The 13736-nt window shown below is 41.8% G+C and overlaps 1 protein-coding gene across 4 annotated transcripts in view; it reads left to right on the top strand.

Annotated features, from left to right (window-relative positions):
- BEND4 (BEN domain containing 4) overlaps positions 1-13736 on the top strand; it is a 59894-nt gene that overhangs the window by 22674 nt on the left and 23484 nt on the right. The window contains exons 4-5 of one of the 4 annotated variants that reach the window (XM_019928043.3): positions 1115-1355; positions 4963-12290. In XM_019928043.3, the coding sequence (XP_019783602.1) occupies positions 1115-1355; positions 4963-5180 (459 nt within the window). In that variant the 3' untranslated portion in view covers positions 5181-12290. Of the gene's footprint in view, positions 1-1114; positions 1356-4962; positions 12291-13736 lie in introns of those variants that run through there. The other 3 variants (XM_073805199.1, XM_073805198.1, XM_073805197.1) reach the window with 3 other exon arrangements.

The following is a 13736-nucleotide window of genomic DNA, read 5'->3' as shown; positions in this document are numbered from 1 at the left end:
ACTCCTGCTATTTCAAGGGAGTATGAATGCTGCGGTGATGAGTTTCCATGGGTATAATTCAGTCACAGTTTCATGGCCATACCTGCTGCCTCTTTCTTTCCTGTTGGCTCCTAAACCATTTGCCCTTCTCAGAGCTTAACTGAACAGAGCACTTTTTTAAATTAAAACCTATCAGTTCCAAATAGTGCCAAATTTATAACCTGTAGTAAATTTGCAGAGTTGTAAAACTGAGTGAGTTTCCCTTCTTTATTTTGTACACCTTAATTACTGGGGAAGAAGTACATTAAAGCTGAGATCATGGGTTAATTAATTTGCCCTGGACTGTAGAATTTTATGGACAACCAGAGCTAAAATAATGGTCGTGTAGGTGCAATTGACTTAAACATGGCTTATAAATGTTACAGAAATTCCTGTAATTAGTCCCAGTGCAACTATTTAGCCTGGGAATTTTATAGCAGACATAAATTATGAAGGTGCAAAGTAAGAAAAATTTTGAGTTGACATAGTGGCATTTGCAGAAGCTATAATTTGAGAAAACTTGTTTTGCATTATTATTAGTGATTTTTGTTTGTTTCCACAATGCCCCCTCTTTAAAATTCACTGTTTAATGTTTCCACTGAAATACAATGGCTATCAGATATTAGGTGCATGAAACACAAAAAAATACCTTATGGAAGTAGCCCACCAGCATCATTTCTAAAAGTACCTGACCGCCAACCAAAGGATGAAGAGACCTGTTTGATCACACTCTTCAAAGTCATTTTTGCATATTTTAATAGATTGAAAAGGAAAGTTACAGGTTATATTTAAATAGTGTTCCCTGTCATTGGATCTTGACACATTTTAACCTACCTGTTAAAATGCAAGTTATAAATAGCTCCTCTTTCAAAGGTGTTCATTATACCTCATTGGCTCTTGTTATAGAAAATGCAAATGTAATTTGAAAAGTGCCCCGTTCTGAGTGTGAGCAATTACTTGTGCTCTTCAGTACCTGGTTCATTGTCAGTATAGCCACTTGGTTAAAAAGCATGTTTGCCTTTGAAATGGAGATCGCCTGGGCTGCTGGCTGGCTGGCCGGCCAGGTAGGTAATGAGAAAATATTTCGCTTTTCCAGGGAAGCAAGCAGCTGTTGAACAACTATCCTGTCTACATAACGAGCAAACAGTGGGACGAGGCTGTAAATTCTTCAAAGAAGGACGGGAGGCGGCTCCTTCGATACCTCATCAGATTTGTTTTCACAACCGATGAGCTTAAGTACTCATGCGGCCTTGGGAAAAGGAAAAGGTCAGTGCAGTCAGGAGAGACAGGTCCTGAAAGACGCCCTCTGGATCCAGTTAAAGTAACATGCCTCCGAGGTACTGCATCCTTCCACTCAGTGTCCATCTGTGATCTCATTTCACCGCATTGGCTGTGGCTCCCCCGTGCAAGTGTTCAGCCTTTACTGTATTTTGGTTTCTTTCCGCTGAGACGTTATAGGCTTCATGTGGCCCATCTCCTTGGTATCAAGAAGTCCTTTAAAAATTCTTCGTTTGCTTTAGCACTTAATGGCACATAGCACTGCATAGCACTTCATGTTTCACGCTTTAAGTTCAGATTTTCTTTGCTGCCCAGGAAGGCGACCTCCAGCAAAGCTGGAGCACTGGGGAAAGCACAGAGGAAAAGAAGCCGAGGAACCTCAAAAATTATCCCAATTTCATTTGTGGCCCATGACGCCCTCCCCCAATCTAGCTACCTTCTCAAGAATACTTGGCCCAACTCCTTAAATTTATTTAGAATCAGTTTTCCTTAGGCCTAAAGTATTTCTCGCCCACTCAGATTTTATTCTGTTCGGTTTTTTTAAAGTTTCTGTATTAAAAAATACTACTCAGATAATACCATTTCCTCAGCATTAACAGCTGATTACTTTGCAGCTGATCCACACTACGGATAGGCCAGGCAGAGGGTAAGGAGGTGTATACGGTTGATTCAGTGGGTGCAAATAAATAAACACAGACAAGTGGAAACATTATAGTGGCAACAAAAGCGCATTCACACCTGAAAAACCCATATCAAATAGCTCAAATGTTAACCTATACAGTTCAAGAGTGATCTTATTGGTTGGAAAGACAATAAAGATTTACTCTGGACAGGGATCAAAATATTTCCTGGTGAAGAAATCACACTGAAAAACCTTATCACTGATAAGGCCTTAGTCATCAGAAGGGACACTCACTCCTGCACCCCTCTGGGCCTGCCCACAGTGACTGTCAGCGTGCCTAAGGTGCCTGTGTAGTATTTGTTAGTAGCGGAGATCCCCAGACCCACCCTGAACTTCTGATTCAGCGGGTCTAGCGTGAAGACAGGGGAGGCACGCGTTACTGCACCTCACGACCACCCCAGGTGATTGAGGCTGGTGGCCTAGACTTGAGAAAACCACCTAGAATGAAAACACCAGCATTAACTCAGCACAGGTATGCTGGAGCACCCCCTGTTGGCCAGTCTGAAAATTCTACTTACTCAGAGTGACTGGGTAATGGAAATTTCCAGGGGCTGTCTTAGCAAACTAGCCATAGTTTCCCTTATTCCCCAGCATCGTCAGAGCAGACGGAGGCAGCAGAGGCAGCGGTGAGCGTGGGGGCTGTCCTGAGAGCCCGCTCCGCGAGTACTCTGGAAGTTGCCCTGAGGCTTACAAGGGAATCAGGATAAGGGGCCCCACTAAGGTATCCCTTTCCAGAAGTCCTTGTTAAACAATTTATATTTTAACAAGCAAGTCAGTGAAACTGAGGGATTAATATACGTCTCAAAGCACTAGTGTCAGTGCTGCGGGACCCACTGTGACACAGATGCAGCCCGGGCTGCCTGACCAGAATATGCACTCTCCAGCAGGGAGAGCTGGGCAGGACCCACAGGCTTCCACCCGCCCATGGGTGGAGAATGCATAGGCAAGAACTGCTGATTGTGTCAGGGGCGGCCGGTTAGAGCGTTTATGTCTGTCCCAGAGGCTGAAATCCTGGGGCCTTCCTGTGACCTAAATGGGATTCCCCTCCTGCAGGTTTATGCTTGCTGACTCCCAGGGTGGACACCCTTGTGGTCCGCAAGATTAGAATGGCCAAGGAAGCCTCAGACAGTTGGACACTTGAGGGATGGAACGCAGGGTGCTTCGGGGAATGAAATCAAATTCTAGGCTGGCCTGTCCCCAGGGTGGTTTGACCCCGGAAGGAAGGGGGGGGTCAGGGATGTGAGGACGCTTCCTATCCGGGTAACAGAATGAGCTCTGCTTTTAGCCTGTAGTAGTCTGGCACAACGTTAGGGGAAGTCCTGTTGCAGCAGCGGGCACTGAGGAGGGGGAGGGGGAGGGAGGTGTCACAGAGCAGCAGTTCTTAGAGGGGCGGGGCTGCAGGATCCTCAGCAGTTAGCCTTGACTTCCTCTCGTGGATACTTGGAATCTTTCATTTCTCTGTGTTCATATGAGAGTGGGGAATCTGGAGAGAGAGAAACTGCTTAAACAGTTATTGAATACTTCCTGAACACATGAGGTAGGGAACCTGAGGAAGACAGAGGAAGAGAAAACAGAATGCCTGAATTCTGGAGTTGATAGCCTGGCTGGAGATGATTTGAGGACATAATGAATAGACCTGAATGCAAGGAAAATAATAGGGAGAGGACTAGATATTTGAGCACTCGTGGTCCCAGAATACTTCCTTTCTCTCTGCTCAGCATTATAATGACCACGACCTAGGTTTGAAAAGCATCCTTCGGTGTTTCCTAGGCCTGTAGCCCAGCATAGGCCATCTGGTTCCTGACAGTTTTGCAGGGCGAGGAGCTGAATAAACACAGTTGTGTCCCCCAGGAGGGCCGCTAGGGCTGGGACTTAGGCGAGGTGAACGAGTCTCTCACCTCAGGCATGGAGCTGAAGGGGATGCCCCTGCGTCTCTGCCAAGATGGGCACAGTTCAGTTCATGGGATTTTTCGGGTCCAGGTACTTAAAAGCATCAGCTTCCATGGGCATATAGGGTCGGGATTTCACAAATAAATTTCAGACAAATCCAGTCCCAGAACCAGAACCATTGTCTTGTAGAGGGAGCAGTGCTGGCGAAGAAATGGTGTGTAAATGGCAGTCACCTTGAACTTTCAGTCAGCTGTGAAAAAAAGCACAGTTTGACTTAGAACTTTTCCCAGAATGCTCATTTCAGTCGAACTTTTTCCATTTCAGTTTACAGATGTCCATATTAAAATAGCTGTGTAGGAACTATCCATGTCCCCTGACTCCCTGAGAAAATAGAGGAAGGGTTAATGTGAGCTCAACCCAAGGGAGGCCAAGTTTGTTTCATTGGAGTCTGAGCTACTTTTTGTATATTCTTTCTTCCAGGCATGCTAATTGCTTTCTGGTGATATTAAATATTTAGAGGAAAAGTCATCTAAAAAATATTTGTCAGTACACTTATAGACATCACAATTAGAGAAATAAAGTATAGCCTGTAGTAACATTTTAAGAATGTGAAAACCTGAACCAAAACTTAGGCAATTTCTTACTCAGAGATTTTATTTTTTTGCACTTAATCTACAAATCAGTAGCTGGTTAAAGAATACCATCTGATGATATTTGCTGTGCTTCTGGAGATAGTTAACATTCTAAAAATGTGAGCATGTTAACAACAGGGTTTTGAAATGTACTCTTAACTTTTTTTTTACCAAGCATGGTGCATACCACGCCTCGCAACTCAAATTTACCTTTCATAGCAATTGTGCCTTAAAGGGATCACTCTCACTTATGTAATTTTTACTTTTGCACCTGAGTAGAAAATATGTATGGCGTAAGTTGGGTCTAATAAGTGACATCATCATGGCATTACATCGGATGTCCCATAAAGCTTTTCTTATAGAGCTTCTGTTAAAGTTTAAGCAGCCTTCCTATCATTCGCTGCAAAAACCAGCTGTTTTTCCTCTCTCTTTTTTTTTTTACTGTTGTGTGTATCCCTACAGAATTCATTAGGATGCACTGTACCTCCAACCCCGACTGGTGGATGCCCTCGGAGGAGCAGATAAACAAAGTGTTCAGTGACGCTGTGGGTCACGCTCGGCAGGGGCGGGCAGTGGGGACTTTCCTGCACAACGGAGGCTCCTTTTATGAAGGGATCGATCACCAGGCTTCCCAGGATGAAGTCTTCAGTAAAAATTCCCAGGACGGGTCTGGTGATTAGTGGACAGAATGTTTCCACACTAGCAGCCGGTCCTCTCGAGAGTTCCAGTTGTGAATGTTCTGTTACCATCACTTTAGAATCCAGAGCATGTCACTCTGTCACATCCTAACGGAGTTAAAGGTTTACACATCCTGAACCTTAACTCTTGACCTACTGCCACAGTTCCTAGTACAAACCCATTTTAGGGTTGTTTGGGAAGTCTATGGAGCCTACAGAGATTTTCACAGTATTACATTATACAAAGAAAAAAATGACAATTGATTTTAAATGATGACTAGTTAGACGGTGAGGGTGAAAAAAGAGAGGTGAGCTCCTGGTCACCTGTCCGAAATCTTCAAGTGAGCTCTGTTTCCTGAGCAGAGCTGGTCCCCACAGAGATTGGGTTAGTGTCCCTGCCCATGGGGGAAGGTAGAGACATGGCGTTATCCTAAGGGACAAGGAACAAGCATTCTCTTTATTTAATTCAAATAAGTTGTCTTTATGTTTTCCAAAGACTTGAATTTATACTTCTCAGCAAAGACATAGGATAGGTGACATTGCATGCTGTGTCTAACATTGACAGAGCCTGTTACTAAAAAGAAACCGGAGATCAGAAGCCACCTCTAGACAGTGATTAATTGGAAGTCAGCTGTTACGTTTACCACACAAAAGAATTTCTCCTGTGTTGATCAGGAAGGCACTATATGATCTCTGAAGTTAACAAACAGTAATAGTTTTCACCGTATCAGTCAGGAAACATCCAAAGATTCAAAACCATTTTCAGATGCTCGATTTTGTAAGTTCGCAGTTTCCATAGCCTTAAATCGGGCTTTGTTGACACGATGCCAAAGCGCTGGGTTGAACAATGAGCATCTCAGTCAGCTAGTTGTTTGGTGCACTGAGGACCAGACAAAGTGATGTGACTGATGGGATTCACTGAATTGACCAGATGTTCTGGAATTGTATACACACAGCTTCAAGGCCATTCTGACAACTATGCAATGGGCTTGTCTGTAATTTCTCAGAAATTTGAGGGTCTTTTTGTGCTGAGTTGATCTTCAGAATTTGCATAAATCTTGTTTCTTGTTGTCACCGATGGAAATGTTTCATCCCAACTGCTGTGTGCCTCCTTCCCACCAGTATCCCCCTGAACTACTGGCTCTGGCTGAGTTAGCGGTGACCACTCCCACCCACTTTCCCGGGTTTAATATGTTGAGCATCATCTGCGAAGTTAGTAGTAATGTCTTTGGAACCATTTCTTATCCGCAGATGCTCTAGAGATGCTAGAATCTTTCTGAGTGCTTCGGGTTTGGGTGGGAGGGGAGGCTTCCTTTATCAGCCTAATCCAGATGTCTGCATTCTTTCTAGAGTCGAGGGCTAAATGGGCAGCTGTTAGTGAAGGCTGCTAATGTCATCTACAAACATGACTAAGGGTTTTGAGAATGGGTTGGAAGTTCATTTCAAGTTTATGAGCATCCATGCATAAAGAGGGTTTTTTGCCACCTTTTGACAAAGTAAAATAATAAATTACCCTTTATCTTCTATAATTAGCATCAACTCTGTGCATGACCCTAGCAATAGGTCCTTGTTTAGCTTTTGTTACGATTATTAGTTTCGCCCACTGAAAAGTTTGTTTATAGAGATGGTCATTTGTCAGATCTGTTAAATGGTATGGGGAGAACTAATATTTCAATCCTGTTTTGGAGCAACTTAGCTAAAATTTGCAGGTAAAGGAAAAGATAAGGGCAAATGCGGTGCTTCTGGGAACGATGAGACTAGTATCTTTGGCTATCCGAGGGAGAAAGATACTCCCTGAGGCGTTTTCAAGGTCTAGAAGTCAATATCTTATAAGAATCTTTGGTGACATGAAATCTTTGCCAGGAGAAAAATACCACCATAATCTCACCCGTCTTTCCATCTTACTTTTCCTTTCTTTGCATTGGACTTTAGTTATCCTTACTGCTGAGTTCACTGTCCTTTTTTGTTCTATAGCAGCAATATTTGACCACTGCCTTAAAAAAAAAAAAACAAAAGAACTTCCAATTCTTATCGTTTCCCTGAAAGCTTGCGAATTCCACACATGTTCACATCTACGCGTCATCGTGGAGCCGAGTGTTGAGCTGATCGTCACGGAAGGTGGTGATGGAGCATTTCTGCATTCCGTCTCCATAGCCTTACAGGTCGGCATCCTTAAGACAAGTGCTTGCTCCACTCCTGTTACCATCCCCTGAGAAGGCTCCTGGGGTCAGGAGGCTCTGCCCCTCAAGGCCCGTGGTCGCACCAGCCTTTGCTCGAAGGTACACCTGGTCTCTCCCTCCCACCCCTATTTTCAGGTGAATTATCTCTCTATCAGCTGTTTTCCAATACTTCACAAATTCTAAAATGTTCAGAGCTGCACACTGGTCATCTCTTACGCACGTGAGCGATCCAGGCCCAGAAAGATGACTGACTTAGCATCACACGGCCAGTTCTAACGCCTCTCCTGGGTCTAGGACCTACGATCCCCTGTCCCCAGTCAGACGTTCCATTCCACTCTTCACCGTTGATGTCGTTGCTGTATTCCTTTAGCCGAACCCACCGCCTGACCCGGGCACCAATGGCCCTTGGGCTGTGACACAGTATCTGCTCGGCTGTTCTGCTTTGTCCTCTCCTTAGTCCATGTCACATGCTGCTATTTGCACTTCCCCTTTAAGGCTGGTGTATTACCTGGCTTGTGGTCGTTGCCTGCATGGTCACCTGATTTTCACATCAGGGTTTGCAAGGATCGTTCACTTATTTTTTTGGTAAGGCCATCGCAGCCTCTGTAGCAAGGTTAAAAGCTCACCAGTGAGAAGATTGGATGCTGTCACTGCTCTGTCAGCCTTTCCGTTGATCTCTTTGGAGACCTGGAGACCTGTATATTTTCTTGATTTGATCTTCTACATCTTTGTCTGGCAGTTGGACAAATTGCTCTCTTGAGGAGACATTCATACTCATGTCAGCTTTTAGCAGCTTCCCTGAGCCATTTTAGCATTGGAATAACATAGATTGAATTAAAACAGCTCAGGATGCCGCTTTGCTCCACCTCATTGGTGAGAGAAAAGGTCATAGGTCTGGCCTGACACCACAGACCAAATTTGGTATTTTGTCAGTGACTGGGCATGGTTCATAATCCCATCTATCAAGGGAACCATACCTACTCTCAGTTGACAGTGTCTTGATGTGTCCTGAGATTTCCCAAATTAAAGTCATATCACAAAGAGCATGCCTGCTTTCCCAGTGAATAGAACGCCAAGTGCAGTTCCGCTTGGCCCAGCATAACCCTTCAGTGATCTGTTTGGGGGATGTAGGCCAGGAACCGGGAGTTGGGGTGGGGGGTTGCGTCATATTCTGCGAGCAGTTACTAAGCTCCCACTTCTCACGGTCTCTTTTGAAGGTCCACCATTCACAATCTCATGGTTTAACCTCAGTATTAAATGCTTTGGAGAAAAACTGTCAATTGAAAATATTCAGCCCTGAACCCAGGCTCCACTCTCTTGGTTGAGAATTTGCACCAGAGCACTGAGGCTACTGTCACCATTTATGTTTCATAAGGCTTCACTAGGAACGGAGAGGATAGTATTAGAGCATTTGCTGGAAATAGCCATCATCTCCTTTGGTAGGGGAATTGGAAGATATGTTATACATGTGGCTACTTCATAGCTGTAGGGCAAGTGGGTCATTTTATATCCTGGATCTTCCTTAGCCCTTCATCAGTCATAAACACATTGACCCGAGAGAATTGTTCACCAGGATTATAAGGCGATATAAATTACTCAATATCTTATTTGATCCAGCTCCTCCGTGTGTCAGATATCGAAAGAATGGTTAAGTCCAGTATATTCTTGTAATATCAGATGTTTTCCAAAAATCTAGACAATAATACAAACTTGGGAATCTACAAGTTCGTGATGTCTACATTTTCCCGCCACCTTTAATGGCTTGACCTCCTGTTGCTATCAGAAAACGGATGGAGCATGAAGTAGGATGAAGCATGCACTGTTTTCCGGAAAGCAAACGTACGTTGCCCTCATGTGAATTCTGTCATTCAGTGTGTACTCTAGAACCTAAACCTGATACCCACTGACTACCTCCTTAGTTTTTCTTCGATTTCTCTCATTTTAAAAAGTCTCATTCTTGGATAACTTCGTTTTAAAAAAGATTTAAACTTTTCTCATTTCACAGTACAGCTGTTTGTAATTTTTGACAGCTCTTATATACCAGTTTTTAGAAATGTAATAGAAAGTGATTTTGCACATATGGTGCAAGCCTTGCTGGTGCGTGTTTAATGTGGTGACACTTGCCAAAACTGCTTGGCAAAACATGTCAAATAGGATGCTTGAGTCAGAACTCCAGTGTAAATGTGTCTAAACAGCAGTATGTATCATTATGATATATTTTTGTAAACATAGTGATGGCTTCTTTCAGTCGTGTAAGTACTGGATAAAAATAACCACTTCACTTGAATAATGTAGAAAAATGTCACCCAGTTGATGGCCCTCCGCAGTTACTTACATTTTATGAGCCAGTGGCATCACTTCTATTTGTGTTATTATTTAGAGGAGAGTGAAGAATTGATACCAGACAGCATGGAGTGCAAAAATAATAACTCACCAAAACTTGCCTCCTAATTAACATTCAAAACTATAACGGATATGTTTACACGTTAGAGACCACTTTTACCCTCCACAGTGTATTCAGTTGCAAGAAACATTGAGAGGTCTGGACTTCACTCATCTAATGACCAGCTCGGTAAGCTTGGCTCTTGAAAGCACTAAATTACCAAATCTTTGTGGTAAAAATAACCAGATTAAATTTCCTCCTGACCATCCATAGCTGGCTAATATACAGGCTAGGTTTTCACTGAATCACAATTCCCCAAATTACAGTGAAAATTCATCTGCTAAGATGACTTATTCAAAAGCCTGTTCATTCTCAGAATAATTGCCCCACTACAAGTAGCCAGATGGGTCTTGTGCACATTGGCCCATTCAAAACCCCCAACAATAACAATAGCTATAGCTTATATACGTTGAGCCCTTGTGCGCCAGGTACTTTGGTAAGCACTTTAATGCATCCTCTCATTTTAATCCTCACAACCACCCTCTAGGGTGTTATTGTTACCACCCCATTTTATTGATAAGGACACTGCCCAAGGTACTCAGCTAATAAGAGGAAATCTTTGGGTTTAGTAAGCAGAATGACTAGTTCAGTTTTCCCTAGTAGTTAAGGTTCTCAAACCCCTTAAACACTTTGGAATGGATTTGTTGTTTAATTGAGGTAGTGAATAAATTAAAATTTGTTCACATTTCTGTCATAGGTTCCCAGTACAAAAACGCAGGGATATAAAAGCAAAACTTTGAACTCAGTGACGTGATGGTCTTTGGGAACGGCTAGATGGTAGAAATGGCACTGGACATCAGAGCCAATGTCCATTCACTTTTCACGTTTGTTGTATTCATAGCCTTAGAATTGATGAGTCTGGTTTGGAAGGGAGGGTTTCAATCTATGATGTCACTGTGAGAACTGTCGTGAAGTTTTTGTAGGAAAATACAACAATCTGTTCTTTCCTGTAGTTGTGGCTTTAACATCTCTGGCTGTGTTTAAGTTCAAGAGCTTGCCGTGGCCACCAGGGCCTGGCTTCTAAGGAATAGGGCATGCCAGTCCATGAGAGGGGTCCTGAAACCTTCAAGGTCCCTGGTCTAGTCCGACCCTGCCCCATTTAAGCATTGCCCTTGTGTGTCTCTCCTCTCTGGAACTTCATGTAGCAGCCTAACACTGGGGCCAACTTGCCTTTACTCTATTTTCTATGATGAACACTTGTGGAGAAACTGTGACAAATCCATTGATCCTAATATTTTTATTGTTGAAGTCTTGTTGATTCTCTATGAATAATTTCTATTTGATTGTACTGTGTAGAGTTAAAACCCACCAGAGGTATGTTAATAAAACTATAAATGCATAGTGTAATATAGAATAGCAAGATTTTCTGTGAACAATTTATATAGAAGAGTAAGTTGTTTTTTAAGTGTTAGCACTTTCCTTTTAGGAACTTAAAATGTTATAAGAGTTTTCTAAACATTCAATATTTTTAATTATAAGAAACATTTGTTACTAGAGCCATTTATTTCAGGTGTTCTAACTGGAGTATTGATTTTATTACCTCATATACCTCTAGAATGCCACATGTTCTGTTGGAGATGAAATTGCACAATAAATGTCAAGTCTCTGTTAAGTGTTTTAACTTGCTTTTTGCATCTTTCTCCAATTCAACCAGACGCTTTTCTGCTTGGTTTGTTCGTTTGTTTGTTTTTAAACAGAAAAGATGGTTATGTCAGGGAACTGACCAGAACTCACCCAAAAATTCATTTGATCTAGTGAATGAATGGGACAACCAACGATGATCCAGGGACATGTAATCCAAGATTTCTGTACAGTATTTTGTACATTCACATTTTAAACATACATGCTTCTATAGTTCCATTCTATCAGGGAGAGGAGGAAACCCCACAGCTGCTACTCTTGACCTTTAACAATAAACAGACGCTGCTTGTTTATGGTTTTTGAACAGTGACCTGACTACAAAAGCAAAGTAGCTATGGCTAAATAAGGTGGCATAGTGGTGGCTTCCCACTTTTAGTTATTACGTAAAATATAAATCTGATGTATCAACCATTACTGAACAGCGAAACTGAATTAAGTGTCATTCATAAGTAAAAACTAAGACAAAACACATTTTTCATTTTAGGGAAAAGAGATGTTTTATTTTTGCACTACAAGATGCAATGTTCTGAACAGTAGTTTTGGATGAAAAAATAATAATTTAGTCCAAATAATTTGAGTTTGAATTGGGATATCAATTAAAATGAAATTTGAATTATTTTATTATTCTGAAGCATTAAAAGAGGATTATTAAGTAACTTCGGTGTTTTAATATTTTGTAGCAGGTCACACAGAGTAAAAGCTGCAGATCAAAAAAGTATTAGGAACAGATTCAGCAAGGTTGCAGGATACAAGATCGATATAGGAAAATCAACTGTATTTCTATACACTAACAATAAACACTCTGAAAATGAAACTTAGAAAACAGTTTTATTTTCAATAACATCAGAAAGAACAAAATACTTAGGAATAAATTTTAAAAAACAAATGCCAGACTTGTACACTGCAAACTACAACACATTATTGGAAGAAATTTTAAAAGATCTAAATAGCGGGAAGACATCCCACGATAATGGAGTGGAAGAATCGATATTGTTAAAATGGCAATACTCCCCAAATTGATCTACTGGTCCATTGCAATTTCTATCCAAATCTCAGGTGACTTCTCTGCAGAAATTGACAAGCTTATCCTAAAGTTCTGATGGAAATGCAAGGAATCCAGATAGCCAACAAAAATCCTTACATTTGCAGTCAGTTGATTTTTAACAAGGGTGCCAAGATAATTCATTGGGGAAAGAATAGTCATTTCAACAAATGATCCTGAGACAACAGGATATCCGCATCCAAAAGAATGAAATTGGACCCCTACTTTTATACCATGTGCAAAAAATAATTGAAAATAGATCATAGACCTAAATGGAAGAGCTAAAATTATAAAACTCTTAGAAGAAAACACAGGAGTGAATCTTCTTGGGTTAAGCCATGTTTTTTTCAATATGACACCGGAAAGCATAAGTGACAACAAAAAGAAAAGATAAATTGTACTTCAAAATGAAAAACTTTTGTGCTTCCAAGAACAACATGAAGAACAAAACGATAACCCACAGAATGGGAGAAAATATTTGCAGATTATATATCTGATAAGAAACTTGTAGCCAGAGTATATAGATCTCTTACAATTCAACAATAAACACAAATAGCCTAATTAAAAGTGGGCGAGGGTTCTGAATATACATTCTCCAAGGAAGATACAAATGGCCAATAGGCACATGAAAAGATGCTCAACGTCACCAGTTATTAGGGAAATGCAAATTAAACCACAGTGAAATACCAATGAAAAAGATACACAGTAACAAATACTAGCTAGGATATGGACAGATTGAAACCTTCATACATTGCTGGTAGGAATGTAAAATGGTGCAGTCACTTTGAAAAACAGTTTGGCAACTCCTTAAAAAGTTAAATATAGGGCTTCCCTGGTGGCGCAGTGGTTGAGAGTCCGCCTGCCGGTGCAGGGGACACAGGTTCGTGCCCCGGTCCGGGAAGATCCCACATGCCGTGGAGTGGCTGGGCCCGTGAGCCATGGCCGCTGAGCCTGCGCGTCCGGAGCCTGTGCTCCGCAACGGGAGAGGCCACAACAGTGAGAGGCCCACATACCGCAAAAAAAAGAAAAAAAAAAAAGTTAAATATAGGTTATCCTTTGACCCAGCAATTCCACTCATGGGTATATACCCCAGAGAATTGGAGACATGTCTACACAAAAACTTGTACACAAATGTTCACAGGAGCCCTATGATACCAAAAAGTGGAATCAATCCAAATGTCCGTTAATTGATGAATGGACAAACAAAATGTGGTATATCCACACAATGGAGTGTTGTTCAGTCATAAAAAAGG

This window comes from Tursiops truncatus, chromosome 5, assembly GCF_011762595.2.
Source record: "Tursiops truncatus isolate mTurTru1 chromosome 5, mTurTru1.mat.Y, whole genome shotgun sequence".
Taxonomy (NCBI): Eukaryota; Metazoa; Chordata; class Mammalia; order Artiodactyla; family Delphinidae; genus Tursiops; species Tursiops truncatus.
The sequence above is the reverse complement of the archived record's forward strand: the minus strand, read 5'-3'. Positions and strand labels throughout refer to the sequence as shown.